Here is a 23,306-nt window from a genome sequence, read left to right as displayed (position 1 = left end):
AACGTACTGTCCTGTGTTGTCTCCTCATAAGTAAGGGCATAGTAAGTTACTACAACGATCGTTAGGAGTAACCCAACACAGCATCCTATGGCTGAAATAGAGAGGGAATACAGTCTACTTCTTTGACTTTCACCTAAGCTGCCTCTGGCCTCTTCATCTTTAGCCTGCAAGGAAAGAAATTGTAACAATTTTTATTCAAAATCGGATGTGTTTATAGTGAGTAAGACCTAAAATAAAGAGCATACTGCAGGGGTTTTATATTACTCATTTCGAGAAATGATATCGTGCATATTGTTAATAAGTTCATGAGTTATCTCTGCAAGTTAGTAGACATGCTTACTTTGAAAACCATATTGCGTGAGAGAATCACGCACATGACTCACACATTGTTCTGCATCTTGTGCAATCTTAGCAGTAGAACAAAAGCCATATTGCGAAAGAGCATCACACACCGCACTCACTTATTGCTTTGCACATGTGTAGTCTAAGCACCAGAACAAAAGCCATATTGCGCAAGAGCATCACACACCTCGCTCAACCATTGTTTTGCACCTGTGTAATCTAAGCACCAGAACAAAAGCCACATTGCGCTAGAGCATCACGCACCTGGCTTACCTATTGTTTTGCATCTGTGGAATTTAGGCATCAGAACAAAAGCCATATTGCGCAAGAGCATCACGCACCTGTCTCACTTATTGCTTTGCACCTGTGGAATCTTTGCATCAAAACAAAAGCCATATTGCGCTAGAGCATCACACACCTGGCTCACCTATTGCTTTGCACCTGTGGAATCTTTGCATCAAAACAAAAGCCATATTGCGCTAGAGCATCACGCACCTGGCTCACTTATTGCATTGCATCAGTGGAATCTTAGCATTAGAACAAAAGCCATATTGCGCAAGAGCATCACGTACCTGGCTCACTTATTGTTTTTGCACCTGTGTAATCTAGGCATCAGAACAAAAGCCATATTGCGCTAGAGCATCACACACCTGGCTCACCTATTGCTTTGCATCTCTGGAATTTAGGCATCAGAATAAAAGCCATATTGCGCAAGAGCATCACAAACCTGGCTCAACTATTGCCTTGCACCCGTCCAAACTAGGCATCAGAACAAAAGCCATATTACTAAACACCCCGGGAGCCTGACTAGATATATAATCAGTTGCAACAACGCCAATAGGAAATAAAATTCATGTTTATTGCCATTTCCCCTAAAAATGACAGATTAAATAGGCCTATAAGACATGGATAGTAAGAGGTAAACATACTAAAAACATCTATAAAGTGTAGTTTTATATTTGTTGCACATTTTGAGAGAAGAACGACATTCCTTCCCAAGTCTAGTTTGATTATTAAAATGATGAAGGTCGCCAGGTACAATCGATTTATAATAAACTATTGTTCTTGTGCAATAACCAGGCGCGGATCCGAGGGTGTTGGTGAGCTCCCCCCCCCCCCCCTCATCCCCTCCTGTGTCAACAGGAGTGCTGAAAGTTTCTAAAGTATAGTTATAAGCACAAACTAGACATAACAAATAGTTTAGACCTTTTAGTATAAATATACAATATGACTTCAAGAATTATATTAACCTTTCTGGGAGATGACTTTCAGACTTCCATATGCATATGGGAGTCGATTTCAACAAACCCAAAGCCGCACCCATTCCTTTATAAATTCATGCATGGATCCACCTCAGTACCAGGTAAGTTGCACTCCATGGGATAAGAAAATATCATATCGAACACAGATGAATAATTCACCGCAGATATTTTGAGTGCATAAACAAAACCTGGAACCCAGGCTATAACTAAAACTATAACAGGTCTATCTTAAACAGTTCTAGATCCATATGAAATGACAAGTTAAATGTAATACTTTAACCTCAGCTGAAAGTAACAATTTCGGCGGCCGATATCATTTAATTCAATATCACATCCAGTACGTATTTTGATTATAAATGACATATAAATTTACATTGTATAATTAAGTGATGATATTTACCTGAAATATGCAGAAAATCGCTGGAATCCCAAAACACAATCCCATCGGAAAGCAACAAAATATGACTAAGATGGCGGCAAAGGCTAAGAAAAGATCTTTACAAAAGCTGTTTTGGTCCTGGCGGTTATCAGGTGGATACTGGAATACAAGATATATACAGGGATCTGTTGAATATTCATTGCCTGCCTGGATGGATGCATGAACCCACACCATCATACATCGCCTCGGGTTGCCGGGAAAAGAACCCTCTCCTGCCCCCCAACCACTCCCCAACCTCTCCCCTCACATACAGACATTTTGCTTAACAACTCGGGAAGGTTATCAAAGGATGTGTCTAAAACGAAGACCTCTTAAACGAAGATCGAAGAAAGAAGACTGGAAAAATTGAAAAGAAATAAAGTAGTCTTTGTTTTTCGATCTTCGTTTTCGAGATTCGTAGTACAGACAAATCTCGAATTGGAAGACCGAATAACGGAGACCTGCATTAATATTCAATTAAGACAGATACACTCGCCATGAAACTCTTTCGAGTATATCATACAAGGTTTAATGGCCGTGTCAGCCCTGGTACACGGGGAGAGGGGTTATGAAAGGAGCAAGTTATTAAAGCTTATGGGCATCCGTACAACTGTGATCTATTTCGGCCTCTATACAATTTAAGGTCACGTAACTAATTGTTACATAATAAGGATTGAGACTTGTTAGTATTGGACATTATCATAAAAAATGAAAAATCACTTACAAAACCTTGTTGTGGTTGGATATGTGGGTAATACCCAGGTGGGTATCGCTGGTGATGTCCTGGTAACCGACCTGGCTGCATAAATATCGGTTGTACAGGATAATCTTGTACTATGTGAAATAATTATAAAAAAAAAACATAATATCCATTACAACCGATATTACAGTAGCGAAATTACTTGTTTATTCATATACATATTCATATACATCTGCATATTCATATACTTTCTCCTTTTGTGTTTATTTAGTACTCATTCTCTACAGCTATCGGCACTCAATTTACTAGCAAAATGTACGGAGCCTTTGAAGTATTATTTACTGCTCCAATGTGAATGTCAGTTGGTAATTTATTCCTCAATAGTTACGATGCTATAGTATTAAGGACCATGTATTGGGCAAACCCAGATGAGAGACAGTCAAAAGGAAATGTCCAGGTTGACAATGAAATGTCCAGGTTGTCCAGGTTTTATGAGTGTTAGCTCAGTGGTTAACACCGGTGCCTTCCAATCATAGGGTCCCGAGTTCGAGTCACTCCAATATTATAGGTATGTCGTCCAGTTACAGAGTTGTTGACAATTAACAATTCATAATCATGGACGTTAAATATAAATGTAAGAGACTGACTTCGGTCAGCTTGCGGCTTTGATAAGAGAATGGTGGCGTCTTTGCGAGTACCTGCTTCCAGTAGGATCTTAAACAAATACATACATAAAAACAATTACTCAAGACTCATTTGGAAAAGAGAAATGTTCAACTTCAATAGTGACCAAACAACCGCTGTCAAGTTCTTTAGTTGCCACGTTGGAGAATATAAGTGACTTCACACAGACATTATATTATTAGTACATATGACCATATGTGTACAATGACATTAAAATGTCTTATAGATTCAATATTTTTCACTTTACAGCTTTTTCTTCTTTCATGTACAGAAGGGAAGCGAAAGGGAATAGGCAGATGATGCAGTTAGCCCTCGAAAAGTGTTACTTCCTTGCTTACTTGCTTGCTTGCTTACTTGCTTACTTGCTTGCTTGCTTACTTACTTGCTTACTTGCTTACTTGCTTACTTACTTACTTACTTACTTACTTCCTTGCTTACTTGCTTACTTGCTTACTTGCTTACTTGCTTACTTACTTACTTGCTTACTTGCTTACTTACTTACTTGCTTACTTGCTTCCCTGCTTACTTGCTTACTTGCTTCCCTGCTTACTTGCTTACTTGCTTCCCTGCTTACTTGCTTTACTTGCTTCCCTGCTTACTTGCTTACTTGCTTACTTGCTTACTTGCTTACTTGCTTACTTTCTTACTTGCTTACTTGCTTACTTGCTTACTTGCTTACTTGCTTACTTGCTTACTTGCTTACTTGCTTACTTGCTTACTTGCTTACTTGCTTACTTACTTACTTACTTACTTACTTACTTGCTTCCTTGCTTACTTGCTTACTTGCTTACTTGCTTCCCTGCTTACTTGCTTACTTGCTTCCCTGCTTACTTGCTTACTTGCTTACTTGCTTACTTGCTTCCTTGCTTCCTTGCTTACTTGCTTACTTGCTTACTTGCTTACTTGCTTACTTGCTTACTTGCTTACTTGCTTACTTGCTTACTTGCTTACTTGCTTACTTGCTTACTTGCTTACTTACTTACTTTCTTACCTGCTTACTTGCTTACTTGCTTACTTGCTTACTTGCTTACTTGCTTACTTGCTTGCTTGCTTGCTTGCTTGCTTGCTTGCTTACTTGCTTACTTGCTTACTTGCTTACTGACTTACTTACTTACTTACTTACTTACTTACTTACTTACTTACTTACTTAAGTAACAAATTTTTAGTGTAGTAAAGATTATATCTTCCTGGTAAGCAGCAACGCATGTCACAGGTATATCAGGTTTTGAGTTGCTATAAGTATAATTGGGATAAGCATCAAATAAATCTTAAAGAATAAAACACGTGCAAAACAACTTCATTTTAGTAAAGGAAAAACTTACATTCGATAGCACGGTTCATTGTTTTCAAGTCGTTCCAGATATCACGAATAACAAATGTACACACTTTTTCCTCAGTCAACAATATATTGGTATATTATAAACCAAAAACTAAAACGCATATATTGGCATATTATGTCAGTTGCAAATGTGTGGGAGGGAATTTGCAGAGTCGTTATTGTTCTTGTGCAAGCCACTGCATCTGGGTGTCACAATGGTGGTTTGAAATTGTGTCACAAGTCACAATAGCGATAATGACATACCGATGATGACGTCAGCACTTGCGTTAGTAGGGAATAAATGGGGAATAAATGGGGAAAATACAAGTGTACGAAAATAAACATACTATAAATTAGATCTAGTTACGAATTGGTAGATAGGGATATGGATGCTATATATATATATATATATATATATATATATATATATATATATATATATATATATATATATATATATATATATATATAAACATATATACGAAACTTCATATGGTCATAACAACGGAACAAATGTGCTCATCAATAGTTTTGCCAGGAACAGCTAATAAAACAATTGTAACACAGTGTAAAGCGATGGACACTAGTACGGATATGGGTACTTTTCACTGCATGTTTAATGGTATTTAGGAAAAGTGAACGGGCCATGCCTCCACCCTACCCATACCGCCTGCCAGCCTCTAGTTTTCTTCTGTCCAAAATTCAAAAGTACTTATATAAAAGTACTAGATATAATTCATAAACATACGTTTATGGTCCAAATGTGCTCCAGAATGAGATTTGATTTTCTTCTGACAGAGGGAGACAAAGTACCTGCATGGGAGTCAAATTCATCGAAACCGCAACAACACCCTCCATTCCTCCATAAAACAATTGGATCCGCCTACTACCCCCCTTTAACCTGCCCCCACCCCCGTCCATAAAGGTTCATACATCTACCCATTCCCAGTTGGAGTAAATCTATTTAAAGGTGTGAAGACTCGCACAAAAACAAACGTCTAATGCCGTAATCTGACCTAGTATCGAATGAGGTCCAACAAAAGTGTTAGACACCACCCATCGATCCCAGAAAATACACACACAGCTTGCTACCGTCGGTAATAAGACACTAGTGTACAGTCAGTATATACAGCTGCGGTCAAAACCCACAGCACATTATTGTATAAACGATACAGCGATGGACATCTCAGGTCCAGATAAAGATAACAACGTATCACGTTTCATCACTGTCTGCATTTTGTACAGACACGAACAAAACCTCACTTGCAAGCAACAGAAATTTTCAATTTTTAGATGGCCGCACACGGTTTGGGGCGAGTCTACAAGGACTTTAAGGAAGGAAAAGTTGTGTAGGCGAAAGAACTTCAATAACCGGCAAGCAGTTCGAACCCGGCAGATGAAAAATTTCAGTCAGAGCCGTATCAAACAATGGGAAGACAAGTTTTGGCACTAAACGGGTATCCGGGTCCAGTTACTCCTCACGCGATGTTTCTATCTTACCGTTGTAAAAGAAATTGTGAATATATGGTGTATGGGCTATCACCATTATAGTATATTGTCAATGGAGATAGTTTAATAAGGTGGCAACAGTATACGCATGATGACGTCACAAAGAGAAAACTCGAGTCCAAACTTTACAAACAAATGTAAATCATGATTAGCTTTTAATAAAATCAACTAATAAAAATACTCAAGTATAATTTAATACTACAACAAGAAATATAAACAGGCATCATGTAGTTTAATCTCAATAAATCTATCCATTATATTGATATTTATTAATTAGAGAGACTTTTTTATCAATAAATCAACAGTATTAATTTTTTAAATGTACAAACGTGAACATACTTATCAAGACCATACTCTTGATATATATTATGGCCCGAACAACACGGCAGTCTTGGATGGCTGTGAACAGCACATGTCCTTCACAAATTTGTTACACACTTTATTCATATTAATGGAGGCCATGAAGTTATTACGCTTTCGTATGAAGCTTTGTATTGTATATCAGTAACGACTTAGTGATCCGTATGATAGACTTGTCAGTCCAGCCACTTTCATTAATTAATGAGCTTCAGAGTTTGGGCTTGTCATTTCTCATGTGAAAAGGACTACATATAGATACTACCAGGACTGTGTTTTGATAGGTCCAGAGAATATAAAAATTAAATTCGTGACCATGCAGTCACCATTTAAATGTTGCCTGTAAATTCCACAAATTATGTGCTATTAAAACAGAATAAATTTGTCTCTCTTCTCACCACATACTGTCAAGTATCGTAAAGGACATACAAATAATTAATCACGAATCACCTAAATGTATATATATATATATATATATATATATATATATATATATATATATATATATATATATATATATATATATATATATATATATATATATATATCATGATTGAAAGCAAACGTACTGGAAGTTTGTTAAGTAATTCGTGAAATATATTTTATAGAAGTAGTCTATTCATACTGTACATACTGTCAGTGAGAGTGCTTTGAAGCATAATATGAAAGTATAGTGACACATATACACTTGTTCCAATTAGATTGAGGAATGGAAAGGGATGGGGGGGGGGGGAAGGGGGTGTCAGAAATAACAAAACGTTTACCTCCGAACCGATGAGGTTTTAAAGAACTTTCAAAAATACATATCATTCGGTCAATATTAAACGTGGCACCTTTTATCTTCTCATGTAAAGGGTGGGCGAATACTGTCAAGTTTAACCGATCAATTTTGCTATTCTATTTCGCTGGATGTTTCTGGGCCTTGTCTAACTAAAGGGTCATCAATAAGGACCCCAAAATAAAATAAAAATCAGACGTTTTGTTCCGAAGAAAAATCGTTGTCAAAAAATATCAATTAAAATGAAAGACAGGACATCGTATGCTTTAAATTCCATTCGGGATACACAATTGTGTATGGGATATTATCCTATAGGTAACTGAAGGTAACTGATTTGTAAAATATATTATCCTATAGGTAGCCGAAAGCAACCGATATTTAAAATAGTCTACTTAAAGGTAGTACGCTTAAGGTACCTTCAGTTACCTGTAGAATAATATCCTAAAGATAACCGAAAGTAACTGATATCTAAAATATTCTGTATAAGTATAGAACGTTTAAAATTACCTTCAGTTACCTAAAGGATAGTATCATATCGGTATAACCGAAAGTAACCGATATTTAAAATATTCTGCGCACGTAAAGTTCGCCTAAATTTCCTATCTTATATTGTGAGGTCTATAATATCGTGCTTATTGTAGAATGTTGATGACGTCGGAACAGAATGGCAACGATGAACTGTAAATATTCTGCAAAGCTTTAACCAGAGGCGTCCACGGCAGCATTGGCGATGGCAGTATTGGCGATAGTATTGGAAAAAGTGAACCAATTAGCATAGAAAATCCCCCATAATATTAATGCCAATACTCCCAAAACGGCGTCTATAATCCCAATTGTTTTTTTTTTAAACATTTTTTTTATTTCTCCAATAATTGCAGTTTTATTAGAACAAGTTTTGTTTTGGTGTGTTTCTCTTTTAAAGCAAAGAACCACAATAAGAAGTGTAAACAGTATATATTGTGGCTAGTTTTTAAAACTGCACCAATGAGATCACAGTTTTTAAAGTCAATACATTAAACTATCCAGGGCTATTCCTTCTTGGCTCGTAGTAGTGTAACTTTTTTTTTCATTTCACCGAACCAAGATATGTATAGAGGTTAATGAAAATAGTGGTGGGGTAAATGGTAATAGTGTTGGAGTTAATGCTTATAGTGGTGGGGTTAATGCTAATAGTGGTGGGTTTAATGCTGATAGTGGTGGGTTTAATGCTAATAGTGGTGGGTTGATGCTAATAGTGGTGGGGTTGATGCTAATAGTGGTGGGGTTAATGCTAATAGTGGTGGGGTTAATGCTTAAAGTGGTGGGGTTATGGTAATAGTGGTGGGGTAATGCTAATAGTGGTGGGTTGATGCTAATAGTGGTGGGGTTGATGCTAATAGTGGTGGGGTTAATGCTTATAGTGGTGGGGTTAATGCTTATAGTGGTGGGGTTAATGCTAAAAGTGGTGGGGTTATGGTAATAGTGGTGGGATTAATGCTGATAGTGGTGGGGTTAATACTAATAGTGCAATCTTAGTTATGATCATAACTTGTGAATCTTTCCCTCACGCGGCAGCGCGTTTAATTACATTGATGCGTCATTACAAGTAACTTGAACACGCTTGGATAATGTTACTTAAATCCTTATGAACGTATTACTAGAGTTGTTTCATTAATGATGTATACCATGAAGAAATAAACTTCCTGGTAAAATGTTATGAGTGCCTGCAGTGTCTTCCTCCCCTTCCAACGTCATTGCAACAATCTGATGATATTGACAATATTACTTTCCCTATTGGAACAATTTTAATCAGGCAATCAGTTTTCGCAACCGATTCACACAGAGATTACAGTCACTACTGTACATACTAACGTGTTGTACCGAAATTAAAACTGGATCGTGTTGATAAATCTGAAACTTCGTTAGCACGTGCTATTATGGTTACTGTAATATCTAAGGATCTGTGTAATACTAAACAAATACATCAGAGAGGATTTGTTGGGATTACACATATACTCAGTTCTTACTGTACTCCTAATAGAACGTGCTGCCGATTAATAGCACGATCCTGGTTTTACTGTGGTACACAAAACGATACATTCAAGTTGATGCGTTCTTTTTGGTATCGAGTCACTTTTTTGAACAGCTTTGTAATAGTCTACATCCATTTTGATGGCATAATGCACATGACACTACAATGTGAATTCAATGTCCGACTTAGTGTCTATTTTTTTCCCTTAATTATAGAGATTAGCATGTGTCGTTCATTTGTGTTAGCATTATGTTAATGTCAAATAAATAATTAATGACATTTGTATGCATGGTTGTCGTTCGTTCCAGGCTCATGTTTGTTTTCTAGTTACAATTATAATTCTTTATACTTGCTATTGGTACCATCTTGAAAATTTAAGTTATTGTAGATATTGTATTTATGGCAACTTATTGTCGCACGTGACCTTGCCGTTTTCAATTATTCCACATTGTGTGAAATTATCGTATGGGTATGCAACCAGTATATTTTTGGGCCTAAAACGTAGGATTGATACCAAGTCTAAAGCGTTATTCGCGTATAAATTTTCCATTGTCGTTTTTAGTTACATTTCGACTTTACCTTAGGATTCTTTTTCTTCATTTATGTTTTCGTTGTAAACTTTTGATCTATTATCTCAAAATTGCTTGTTTTAAATAGCCTAATAGTATTATAACCTTCCAGGCAAAGGTTTCTGACAATTTCTTCAAGTAGAGATTGTTGGAGGAGGAATCTTCCAACTGGTCGAGAATTATTTGCATGACGTAGGTTAGGTTCCTCCGTTGAGTCGCTCATAATGATAAAAGAGGACCAAAGTAGAGCCATCGCAGATATCAGTTGTAAACGGACAACTGCCATTGTGTTTCTTATTATCTTATCGAAGAGAGAATCATGCGATGGATTTATAAAATGACGATGTAACAACTTGTAACTATTCTTTTATATGTCGTTCACTAACGTACAGCTGTTTCATATATCATTCCTGCTGTATTTACCAAAAGTACGTTAATAAAGGTTAACCAAACCAAGAAGTACTCAAATGCAATTGCCGTGTGTAAGAGACATGAAGGTAGTACTTGAAAAATTCTTAGTCAATAAATACGATCATGGTTAGAAGCTTTTAAAAGTCCCCCATGCGCAGTACAACTTTAAATTAGGTAATCCATTTTTATAAGAAACTAATTAAATCATTTTTTTTAATCAAAAATAGAAAGATGCGGGTTACAAATATTAAATTCTCGTTTCAGTACCATTGTCTACGTAATGATAAGTATTCTCCATTAGTCATCATTTTGTGCAAATGTATTTATATTATATTGTGTTTGTTATTGCTACCAACAACAAAAAACAATCTTTATTTCAAGATCCTTGAAACAAACAGTAATTTGATTATTATTGAATTCGAGTTAATTCCCAAACTCATGATCATTAAAACTGTTTTCTTTTTCATTTGCTGTCTCGTGTCTAGACACGTCTCGGAAGTAGCAATACAATTCATTTTTATAGGTCGCCGATAATACTCCTAGGTCAGTTGTGTACATAACTGATAAAAATTAATATTTAATAGTTCCTATATGGTGTAGTGTACTGTAATATATGAAAATGTGTCCCTGAATTATTTTCTTTCATGCTATATTTGTTAGAGGGAAGTATCAGACAAGTGAACATTTGCAGTAAATTAAAAGAAAATTCAAGAACAGTGAAAAAAACTTCCAGCCTCCACCGGGATTCGAACCCGCTATGTATGTGTGTATATATATATATATATATATATATATATATATACAACGATAACATATTTACAAAAATAAAAAATGAAAACTTTTCAAACTCTTCATATAGCTTGCATTCTGTGACACACTAGCTCATTGAGGGGACACTCCTCCTTGCTGAGGTTTGGTCAAGTTGTAGTATTTATTCTTGTTTTCTTATTTTCTTTATGTATTTTTGTTGAATGTGTTTTTCCGAGACAAGCAGTTTAAGCAGGAATTTTATGTTAAGTTGGAATGTATAGAGAGAATCCAAAAAGTAATTCCAAAACTATATTTCACAACAGAGGATATTTGAAACAGTTTTCATTTATTTAACTTTTAATGGCGCTATTTTGGCACTCACAAATTGTAACATAGACACTCACCAAAAGTAACAAAGGAATATTAAAAAAAATCACTAAAACAAATAATGCAACAGCGTGTATAACATCATATGAAATAGTTACAGGTTCAGATATATTGTTTGTTTAGAAAACGTTTACATCTTTCACTCTTAGACTTTGTTATTTGAAATGGAATCACTGCTAAAAAAAAGTAACAATATCAAACAAATATTCAAATTTTATTTCTATTCCGACGATATATGACAAACAATACACCATTAATAGAAAGGAGCACTTTTTCTCAAACCTAGTTTACATCCTCAGAGCAGTAGACGACTCTGCATTTTAGGGGGTGGGGGTGGGGTGGGGTGGTGTGGGGTGGGGTGGGGGTAAAGAAACATTGGGGGATGCTGGACATGTGGAGTGGCAAACTAGAAACTCCGTCGTTGAACGAAATGGATCCTCTGTTTATTACGTACAACAAATGCGGTGTTTAACATTCGTTTTCCTTTAACCAAAAAGTGTAATTTTTTGTTACGTTTCATCCTTAAATTGTCGATAGCATTGCGCTTTATTTTTTTTAAACCAATGACGCTTTTTACATAATTAAAAGGTTATACTGTTATCAAAACGGTATATCAAAACTGTGTGACACGTGTCCATTGTATTAATGACATTGGTTTTAAATATAACCGTATGACTGTTCCATACGACCTGGTGATCAAATCAGGGAAACGAATCGTGCCCAACAATAGTTTAACGTCATGCAATTTTTTTTCATACTTCTTTTATTGTTTTTATGGGAGGGGGATGGGTGAGCATTTATAATAACTGAGAACACAATGTTGCTATATACAAGCTAAATAGAGACCAAATTTAGCCCGTTTTGCTTACGAGCTGATTCCTTCCTTTTTTTTGGGGGGGGGGGGGTCGATGTTTGCTCAAAAGTTCCGTTATCTGCCAATGATTGTTTACCTAGCCCAATTTCCGTGATATCATGTATCCACTCATGTATGCCGTTTTTTTTTCTGGTACGATTCTGGTGGACACAGTATAACTTGTCTTCATATACATTATCTGAATTTGAGGCATATTCTTCTGTCATGGCGGGGGGGGGGAGGGTAGAGGGGGTGGGGTGGCACGTGAGCCTGGAGAGGAGGATTCTGTCAAAGAGTTATAAAACGTACTGTCCTGCTACGTTATCACCACCACCAGTATAGAACGCCATAGTAACTTCCTATAGCGATCGATAGGAGTAACCCAATGCAGCATCCTATGGCTGAAAAAGAGAGGGAATACTGTCTACTTCTTTGACTTTCACCTAAGCTGCCTCTGGCCTCTGCCTCTTTAGCCTGCAAGGAAAGAAATTGTAACAATTTTTATTCAAAATCGGATGTGTTTATAGTGAGTAAGCCCTAAAATAAAGAGAATACAGCAGGGGTTATACATATATTACTCATTTCGAGTAATGATATCGTGCATATTGTTAATAAGTTTATGAGTTATCTCTACAAGTTAGTAGACATGCTTACTTTGAAAACCATATTGCGTGAGAGAATCACGCACATGACTCACACATTGTTCTGCATCTTGTGCAATCTTAGCACTAGAACAAAAGCCATATTGCGAAAGAGCATCACACACCGCACTCACTTATTGCTTTGCACACGTGTAATCTAAGCACCAGAACAAAAGCCATATTGTGCTAGAGCATCACGCACATGGCCCACCCATTGTTTTTCACCTGTGGAATCTTTGCATCAACACAAAAGCCATATTGCGCTAGAGCATCACGCACCTGGCTTACCTATTGTTTTGCATCTGTGGAATTTAGGCATCAGAACAAAAGCCATATTGCGCAAGAGCATCACGCACCTGTCTCACTTATTGCTTTGCACCTGTGGAATCTTTGCATCAAAACAAAAGCCATATTGCGCTAGAGCATCACGCACCTGGCTCACTTATTGCATTGCATCAGTGGAATCTTAGCATTAGAACAAAAGCCATATTGCGCAAGAGCATCACGCACCTGACTCACCTATTGTTTTGCATCTGTGGAATTTAGGCATCAGAACAAGACATATCGCGCAAGAGCATCACGCACCTGGCTCACTAATTGCTTTGCACCTGTGGAATCTTTGCATCAAAACAAAAGCCATATTGCGCTAGAGCATCACGCATCTGGCTCACTTATTGCATTGCATCAGTGGAATCTTAGCATTAGAACAAAAGCCATATTGCGCAAGAGCATCACGTACCTGGCTGACTTATTGTTTTTGCACCTGTGTAATCTAGGCATTAGAACAAAAGCCATATTGCGCAAGAGCATCACGTACCTGGCTCACTTATTGTTTTTGCACCTGTGTAATCTAGGCATCAGAACAAAAGCCATATTGCGCTAGAGCATCACGCACCTGGCTCACCTATTGCTTTGCATCTCTGGAATTTAGGCATCAGAATAAAAGCCATATTGCGCAAGAGCATCACAAACCTGGCTCAACTATTGCCTTGCACCCGTCCAAACTAGGCATCAGAACAAAAGCCATATTACTAAACATCCCGGGAGCCTGAATAGATATAGAATCAGCTGCAACAACGCCAATAGGAAATAAAATTCATGTTTATTGCCATTTCCCCTAAAAATGACAGATCAAATAGGCCTATAAGACATGGATAGTAAAGTAAGAGGTAAACATACTAAAAACATCTATAAAGTGTAGTTTTATTTTTGTTGCACATTTTGAGAGAAGACCGACATTCCTTCCCAAGTCTAGTTCGATTATTAAAATGATGAAGGTCGCCAGGTACAATCGATTTATAATAAACTATTGTTCTTGAGCAATAACCAGGTGCGGATCCGAGGGTGTGGGTGAGCTCCCCCCCCCCCTAACCCGCTCCTGTGTCAACATGAGTATTGACAGTTTCTAAAGTATAGTTATAAGCACAAACTAGACATAACAAATAGTTTAGACCTTTTAGTATAAATATGCAATATGACTTCAAGAATTATATTAATCTTTCTGGGAGATGACTTTCATACTTCCATATGCATATGGGAGTCGATTTCAACAAACCCAAAGCCACACCCATTCCTTTATAAATTCATGCATGGATCCACCTCAGTACTAGGTAAGTTGCACTCCATGGGATAAGAAAATATCATATCGAACACAGATGAATAATTCACCGCAGATATTTTGAGTGCATAAACAAAACCTGGAACCCAGGCTATAACTATAACTATAACAGGTCTATCTTAAACAGTTCTAGATACAAATGAAATGACAAGTTAAATGTAATACTTTAACCTAAGCTGAAAGTAACAATTTCGGCGGCCGATATTATTCAATTCAATATCACATCCAGTACGTATTTTGATTATAAATGACATATAAATTTACATTGTATAATTCAGTGATGATATTTACCTGAAATATGCATAAAATCGCTGGAATCCCAAAACACAATCCAATCGGACAGCAAACTATAATAAAGATGGCGGCAAAGGCTAAGAAAAGATCTTTACACAAGCTGTTTTGGTCCTGGCGGTTATCAGGTGGATACTGGAATACAAGATATATACAGGGATCTGTTGAATATTCATTGCCTGCCTGGATGGATGCATGAACCCACACCATCATACATCGCCTCGGGTTGCCGGGGAAAAAAACCCTCCCCTGCCCCCCCCCCCAACCACTCCCCAACCTCTCCCCTCACATACAGACATTTTGTTTAACAACTCTGGAAGGTTATCAAAGGGTGTGTCCAAAACGAAGACCTCTTAAACGAAGATCGAAGAAAGAAGACTGGAAAAATTGAAAACAAATAAAGTAGTCTTTGTTTTTCGATATTATAATTGTTTTTCGATATATAAAAAATAAAACACGTACAAAACAACTTCATTTTAGTAAAGGAAAAACTTACATTCGATAGCACGGCTCATTTTTAAAAGTCGTTCTAGATATCACGAATAACAAATGTACACACTAGTGTTACCCTTTTTTTATATTCTAATACTACGGGATCCCTCAGTCAACAATATATTGGTATATTGTAAAACCAAAAACTATAACACAAAGCATATTATGTCAGTTGCAAATGTGTGATAGGAAATTTGCAGAGTCGCTATTGTTCTTGTGCAAACCACTGCATCTGGGTGCCACAATGGTGGTTTGATATTGTGTCACAAGTCACAATAGCGCTAATGACATAGCGATGATGACGTCAGCACTTGTGTAAGAAGGGAATAAATGGGGAATAAATGGGGAAAATACACGGTACGAAAATAAACATAGTATAAATTAGATCTAGTAACGAATTTGTAGATAGAGATATGGATGCTATATATATATATATATATATAACATATATACGAAACTTCATATGGTCATAACAAAGGAACAAATGTGCTCATCAATAGTTTTGCCAGGAACAGCTAATAAAACAATTGTAACACATTGTAAAGCGATGGACACTAGTACGGATATGGGTACTTTTCACTGCATGTTTAATGGTATTTAGGAAAAGTGAACGGGCCATGCCTCCACCCTACTCATACCGCCTGCCAGCCTCTAGTTTTCTTCTGTCCAAAATTCAAAAGTACTTATATAAAAGTACTAGATATAATTCATAAACATACGTTTATGGTCTCAATGTGCTCCAGAATGAGATTTGATTTTCTTCTGACAGAGGGAGACAAAGTACCTGCATGGGAGTCAAATTCATCGAAACCGCAACAACACCCTCCATTCCTCCATAAAACAATTGGATCCGCCTACTACCCCCCCCCCCCTTCAACCTACCACCCCCCCCGTCCATAAAGGTTCATACAACTACCCATTCCCAGTTGGAGTAAATCTATTTAAAGGGTGTGAAGACTCGCGCAAAAAACAAACTTCTTATGCCGTAATCTGACCTAGTTTCGAATGAGGTCCAACAAAAGTGTTAGACACCACCCATCGATCCCAGAAAATACACACACAGCTTGCTACCGTCGGTAATAAGACACTAGTGTACAGTCGGTACATACAGCTGCGTTCAAAACCCACAGCACATTATTGTATAAACGATACAGCGATGGACATCTCAGGTTCAGATAAAGATAACAACGTATCACGTTTCATTACTGTCTGCATTTTGTAGCGACACGGACAAAACCTCACTTGCAAGCAACAGAAATTTTCACTTTTTAGATGGCTGCACACGGTTTGGGGCGAATCTACAAGGACTTTAAGGAAGGAAAAGTTGTGTAGACGAAAGAACTTCAATAACCGGCAAGCAGTTCGAACCCGGCAGATGAAAAATTTCAGTCAGAGCCGTATCAAACAATGGGCCGACAAGTTTTGGCACTAAACGGGTATCCGGGTCCAATTACTCCTCACGCGATGTTTCTATCTTACCGTTGTAAAAGAAATTGTGAATATATGGTGTATGGGCTATCACCATTACAGTATATTGTTAATGAAGATAGTTTAATAAGGTGGCAACAGTATACGCATGATGAACATGGCTTGATCAGTTTGAAATATTGTGAATAAGAGCCATCCGTTCATCAGTATAAATTGAAAGTGTGTTGTAACACATATAAGACTTGTCAGCAGATGCATCTCTGGGGAAAAAATTACTACCAGACGACTCCGTTACTCAAAGGCTGTTTCTACTAATGACTGTGTAGGAGTCTAAAAAGATGTCCCTGTATTTCACTAGTAAGTGTAACCTAGTAAAGATGGTTCGAACAGCAGGTGCTTAGCGTGCTGCAGTAAAGTGTCGTCCACACTCTGTTAACATGTTGACGTAATTATCAGCCAAACCTAAAGAGTAGTCTGGTTACTCCAGTCAGTCATCATGCATAATAATGATAAAAATGATACACAACTTTTACATAGCGCCAAACAAACTATGAAGTAATTATCGTTTGTTTGGGGTTTAAAAGTGATATTGAATGAGGTGTCTCAAGTTAGCAAGAGGCCAGGATGAACACTCGGAAAGGTCCGTTTTCCGGCCTTCTGGGGGGTTTGCGCAACCAACAATTTCTTGTACGCTCCGCGCCATCCGATGGTGGCTCTCCGCTCAGATAGTCGTGCCTTCAACTTTGAAAATCCTGGCTTCGCCCCTGATGGTTGTGCCTTCATTTTACTTGAAGAGCCGACACAAAATTGCTTGCCTAAAGTGTAGTTTCATGGAAATAGGAATGGCACCCTTTGTAAAGTATACGTTCAAGTTTTAGGCAATACTTACCGAACTTGCCATTTTGTAGGGGCAAAAAAAAAAGGTGTGAAGTTATATACAGGTCTCTCAGTCATACTAACAATGAAGTGAGGACCGGTACTTCCTTGTTATGTGCATGAGTGATAAATTGGGTTCAAAATCCATTATATCTCTTCTAGCGTTTATAATGCTAAATATCGAATTTGGTGTCTCTCTCAATCTTAACCAATGATTCACAGCAGGATAAATATTTACCCTTCATATTAATAGGGACCTTCACATAATAAATTGTCTCGATACCACTACTACATGCTCATGTTGGACAAAAATTATTTACCCATCGAAGTCGCATTTTATCAAAGTGGCTGAACCTCTTAGTCTAGCAAAATAGACAGACCAAATTGGAGCGATACATAGGTCTATAAGAATAGTATCATCAAACTGAAGTTATGCTTCCCATTGACGAATCCATAGTTCCCCAAATAATTAGGACCATTGTGAGAAGAACATAGATTTGGTCAACTTAAGCCCTCCGATGTAAAATACAATATGAGTTGGATTTAAAATTATATAAATATGGTTTCATCTTCACATAGCCGACTATCGACTGGTTTAGATGTTTATTCTAAAGTGTTGTCTCATACAGTAGTCCTTGATGATTCCGTAACCTTATTAAAAAATCGTCAGATTCGAAAATTTTAGGTAACGCGAGATGTCTACTAACTGCAATTGGCATTTCCTAAAGTATGTTTTCTCCTACCCGTACCAACACACCAACCTGGCGTCACCCCACTACTGTTTCCCCGTCACTGATTGAGAATTTGCTGCATTACAACACCACTCACTTTCGCAAGAGCTGCTATTGTTTTTAATTTAACTGCTCAAATGATTCTCAATCGACACACTGTCGGATGATAAAGAGACCTCAATGAAGAAGAAGAAAGTCTTTAACTTAACTGAAAGCCATATATATGTACTTACAGCATTATGAGGTGGGAAATGTGGGTTTACCCCAGGTGGGTATCGAGGTTGCGGGCGACTTGGTAACTGTAGATCCATAGAGGCAGTGGTTACAATAGGACCGGCCGATAGAAACCGTTGACTTCTCGGTTGTACAAATATCGGTTCACGGTAATCGTGCATTGGAAAACCGCGGTCCCTTCCGTGATGGTGTCTGTCCGCTCTACGGCCACGCCCAAGCTCTTCAATCGGATCAGCGTATGCATAGTCAATTCGACCTCTGTCGCCCTCATCTCGAAATTCCCGCTCTGTATTAACAATGTATGTAACCAATAAATATAACAATGAGAACAATTTGGGGGAATGGCGAAGATTTACACACAAGAAAACAATCATAATTGTTGATATTTTGAGAATGCATATGTTGTATGTATGTAGGCCTATGTATGTATTTTAGATCAAAGAAGCCTCGTTGGCTTATCAAAGCCGCAAGCTGACCGAAGTCAGTCTCTTAGATTCATATTTAACGTCCATGATTATGAATTGTCAATTGTCAACAACTCTGTAACTGGACGGCATACATTAATCTTGGAGTGACTTGAACTATGGACATTATGATTGGAAGGCACCGGCGTTAACCACTGAGCTAACACTCCTGTTAGACCCCAGTTAAGACCCAAGTCAATTATATGTTATCGAGGCATATCAGTTGAAATTATATCATCTGTCCACAAATAATTGACTCCTTGAGTAACTTCTAAAATATAGAGGAAATTTAGAGCTATACTAGGAAACAGTCCAAATCGATCACATTGTTATCATCAAGGTTGGAGAAGAAAGAAGAAGAAGAAGAAGATTCTAAGAGAAAAAGTCAAGCTTTGTGGAGAAGGTTTGTCATGATGCCGTCACAGAATATTCTTATCGTGGTCCACTATCTGGAATACCAGCCAATACTCATAGCTAATACAGTAACTACTGTTCATGTTCCACAACCGTGCATCAGTAACTACTGCGCTGCGTTCGTAACACGGTAACATGTGTAACAGGTGGCACAGTAATTACTGCAAGTTTTTTCTTACTGCAAATTTTCACCTGTCGGATCCATAGAGGGAGTTGTTACAATAGGACCGGTCGACAGAAACCGTTGACTTCTCGGATGTACAAATATCGGTTCACGGTAATCGTGCATTGGAAAACCGCGGTCCCTTCCGTGATGGTGTCTGTCCGCTCTACGGCCACGCCCAAGCTCTTCAATCGGATCAGCGTATGCATAGTCATTTCGACCTCTGTCGCCCTCATCTCGAAATTTCCGCTCTGTATTAACAATGTATGTAACCAATAAATATAACAATGAGAACAATTTGGAGGAATGGCGAAGATTTACACACAAAAAAACAATCATAATTGTTGATATTTTGAGAATGCATATGTTGTATGTATGTAGGCCTATGGATGTATTTTAGATCAAAGAAGCCTCATTGGCTTATCAAAGCCGCAAGCTGACCGAAGTCAGCCTCTTAGATTCATATTTAACGTCCATGATTATGAATTGTCAATTGTCAACAACTCTGTTACTGGACGGCATACATTAATCTTGGAGTGACTCGAACTATGGACATTATGATTGGAAGGCACCGGCGTTAACCACTGAGCTAACACTTCTGTTAGACCCCAGATAAGACCCAAGTCAATTATATGTTATCGAGGCATATCAGTTGAAATTATATCATCTGTCCACAAATAATTGACTCCTTGAGTAACTTCTAAAATATAGAGGACATTTAGAGCTATAGTAGGAAACAGTCCAAATCTATGACATTGTGATCATCAAGATTGAAGAAAGAAGAAGAAGAAGATTCTAAGAGAAAAAGTCAAGCTTTGTGGAGAAGGTTTGTCATGATGCCGTCACAGAATATGCTTATCGTGGTCCACTATCTGGAATACCAGCCAATACTCATAGCTAGTACAGTAACTACTGTTCATGTTCCACAACCGTGCATCGGTAACTACTGCGCTGTGTTCGTAACACGGTAACATGTGTAACAGGTGGCACAGTAATTACTGCAAGTTTTTTCTTACTGCAAATTTTCACCTGTCGGACTCGTAGTTCAACGTGTAACAGCTTTCCAGTAATTACTGTGCTAGCTGTAACACATATTACCGTGTTGCGAACACAGCGCAGTAGTTACAGATGCACGGTTGTGGAACGTGAACAGTAGTTACTGTACTAGCTATGAGTATCGGGTGGGATTACCTATATAGACATGCGGTACATATAACATTCAGTATCGCGAGCCAGGGACAAGATATTGAGACAAAGGATGCTAATGGTGGAACTTCATTTATGCGTTAATCTTTTGTTATAAGTATTTCATTGTCTGACATTGTCCGGAGTACCCACTGAAAGAAGATTAACGCAATCAGCATTTTTTTGTAATCTATAAAATGAGCTGATAATTAATAAAAACAACATATATGATTCCAAAAAGCCATGAATTCTAGTGCCGGTTCGCTAAGTTCCGAGTTTGATGCTCCGGCCACATATACAAGTTTCAGGAAATTAGTCTTAAATGTAAATCATGGGTCTCGAACAAATAACGTTATTTTTTTTTGCTGAACTAGTACAACACTCTGGCCGAGCCCTGTTACATGGTCATCTTTGATCACATGTCATCATAAAAGCGTTTTAAATCAATTAAATGTGTTAAAGTAAGTTGGACTGACGTTTCGATCCTAGCAGGATCTTCTTCAAAGGCTAAATGGCAAGTAACAGTAGCAGAAGGGACAAAAAAAAAACAAGCACAAAATACAGACAGGTTTTTGTCCCTTCTGTTACTGTTACTTGTCATTTAGCCTTTGAAGAAGATCCTGCTAGGATCGAAACGTCAGGGCAACTTACTTTTTACACATTCTCTTACACAGGCTCTCTAGTGAATAAGCAGTTTGCTACCAGTTTTATTTTATTTTAAATCAATTAAAGGTAGATTATTTTTTCCAAATAGACAAATAGGCCTACTTGCAAATATATGTTGTCTCATATAAACATGGGCAGGACCTGTAAAGGTAATTCCCCAAGGTACAAAGCCATTGGTGCTTGAATTTGTTGCTTTGTTATTGACCGCAGCTATATGTACTGACTGTACACTAGTGTCTGATTACCGATGGTAGCAAGCTGTGAGTGTTTTTTTTTTCTGGGATCGATGGTGGCGTCTAACACTTCTGTTACACCTCATTCGAAACTAGGTCAAATTACCGGCATTAGACGTTTCTTTTTGCGCGAGTCTTTACACCCTTTAAGTCTGTACTTGGAGCTTCTTTTATATTCATTTGCCAGATATTGTCAGCTGTAATATTGGAATGGTCGTTAGTAATATGCGAGGCTCGAAAATGTACATTCTAACAGCATGAGTATATGTGTTTACCAGTGTACTTGACATTTTAGACTCCTTTATGAAAGTTTGAACATGTAAATACTGGAGGAGTAGAAGTCTATGGCATTAAAGGAGAAATAACCCCTTGCTTTTTTTGCATCCATTCTTAGTTTTGACAGATGGTCTTTCCAGTAAAAGCAATAGAAAAGCATAAAAATCCCTTCTTTGAGGTGAAAAAACGATTTGAATGTAGTTCATGTGTCGCGCCATTTTGTTTAAATTGAGCCAGTTCCCGGATGTACCGTGACGAAAGCGAGCCACTTGGCGCATATCAAGAAAACATAGTTGCCAATCCCTAAAATAATTAAAATTGTTCTTTCAACAATAGAAATGAACAAAATATCGATCAGGAAATCTCTTTTGTCTTTATTGATCTGTACAAAAATGCCTAAAAAGTGAATAAAATTTATTATTGTAACGAGTATCAGTGGAAATATATATTTTTGGATCTTTTCAACGATTTGATTTTACCGTGATTAGATTGCTTTCACATCAACAGTTGGTCAGCCGAAACAAAGGGCAACAGGGCAACATAGCAGTCAGAAAGTCGGACAGCCGGGCAGCGCGGACATTAAAAGTTAAAATAATATGGTAAATTGAAATTAGATGTTTCTGTGATCCCGAGGAATACCTTTGACGAAAGAAATCTTGACTGTTCACAATGTATTTGATTTTCAGGTCCACGTAAGTTTTTTTCCTACACTTCTAACTTGTAATACTTTCTCCCGTGAGGTTTATGATATTTTTTATATGATATTCTAGAAATAATACTGTTATTTATCGCTTTCTTTCCGTCAAAATAATCGGAAAAAATAAAAGTTTGTGTGTGTAACAAGTGTTGTTAAAGTGTTATGAATTACCAGCATATATACCCACACACTCGAATCCAATTTAAGAATTTAAAATACAAATAGTTTTTAACAATATTTGTGCTTAGGCCTCACGTTTGAATTTCCCTGACGTTCATAAGCATTGCAACTTGCACATGCCATAGAATTGTATTACACCAAAGGCATTGTTATTAAAACTGCTACTTACTGTCTATGGAAGATAGCAGGCTCATTGTTTCAAGTTATTCCAAGATAGCAAGAGGAACATGGCCAGAAAATATCCGTCATTAATAAAACGATACACACTGTAATTAATAAGTATATATGAGACCCTATATATAAACTAGCATGTATAATCCAACAGTGACAAAATCAATGCCGATATCTGTCATGCATGAGAGACGAAA

General features: G+C 37.4%; 1 protein-coding gene across 3 annotated transcripts in view; it reads right to left on the bottom strand.

Moving 5' to 3' along the window:
• The window catches only part of LOC139983057 (uncharacterized), a 24,159-nt gene extending 853 nt beyond the window's left edge, over positions 1-23,306 (bottom strand). Inside the window, exons 1-5 of one of the 3 annotated variants that reach the window (XM_071996397.1) lie at positions 23,108-23,306; positions 19,731-19,952; positions 18,690-18,946; positions 14,900-15,034; positions 1-164 (exon numbers count right to left, since the gene is read on the bottom strand). The exon at positions 1-164 is cut by the window's left edge and continues 853 nt beyond it. In XM_071996397.1, coding sequence (XP_071852498.1) covers positions 1-164; positions 14,900-15,034; positions 18,690-18,946; positions 19,731-19,952; positions 23,108-23,132 — 803 coding nt within the window. In that variant the 5' untranslated portion in view covers positions 23,133-23,306. Of the gene's footprint in view, positions 165-7,311; positions 12,824-14,899; positions 15,035-18,659; positions 18,947-19,730; positions 19,953-23,107 lie in introns of those variants that run through there. The other 2 variants (XM_071996396.1, XM_071996398.1) reach the window with 2 other exon arrangements.

The sequence above is a fragment of the Apostichopus japonicus genome, chromosome 16 (genome assembly GCF_037975245.1).
Source record: "Apostichopus japonicus isolate 1M-3 chromosome 16, ASM3797524v1, whole genome shotgun sequence".
In the NCBI taxonomy this organism is placed as follows: domain Eukaryota; kingdom Metazoa; phylum Echinodermata; class Holothuroidea; order Aspidochirotida; family Stichopodidae; genus Apostichopus; species Apostichopus japonicus.
The sequence above is the reverse complement of the archived record's forward strand: the minus strand, read 5'-3'. Positions and strand labels throughout refer to the sequence as shown.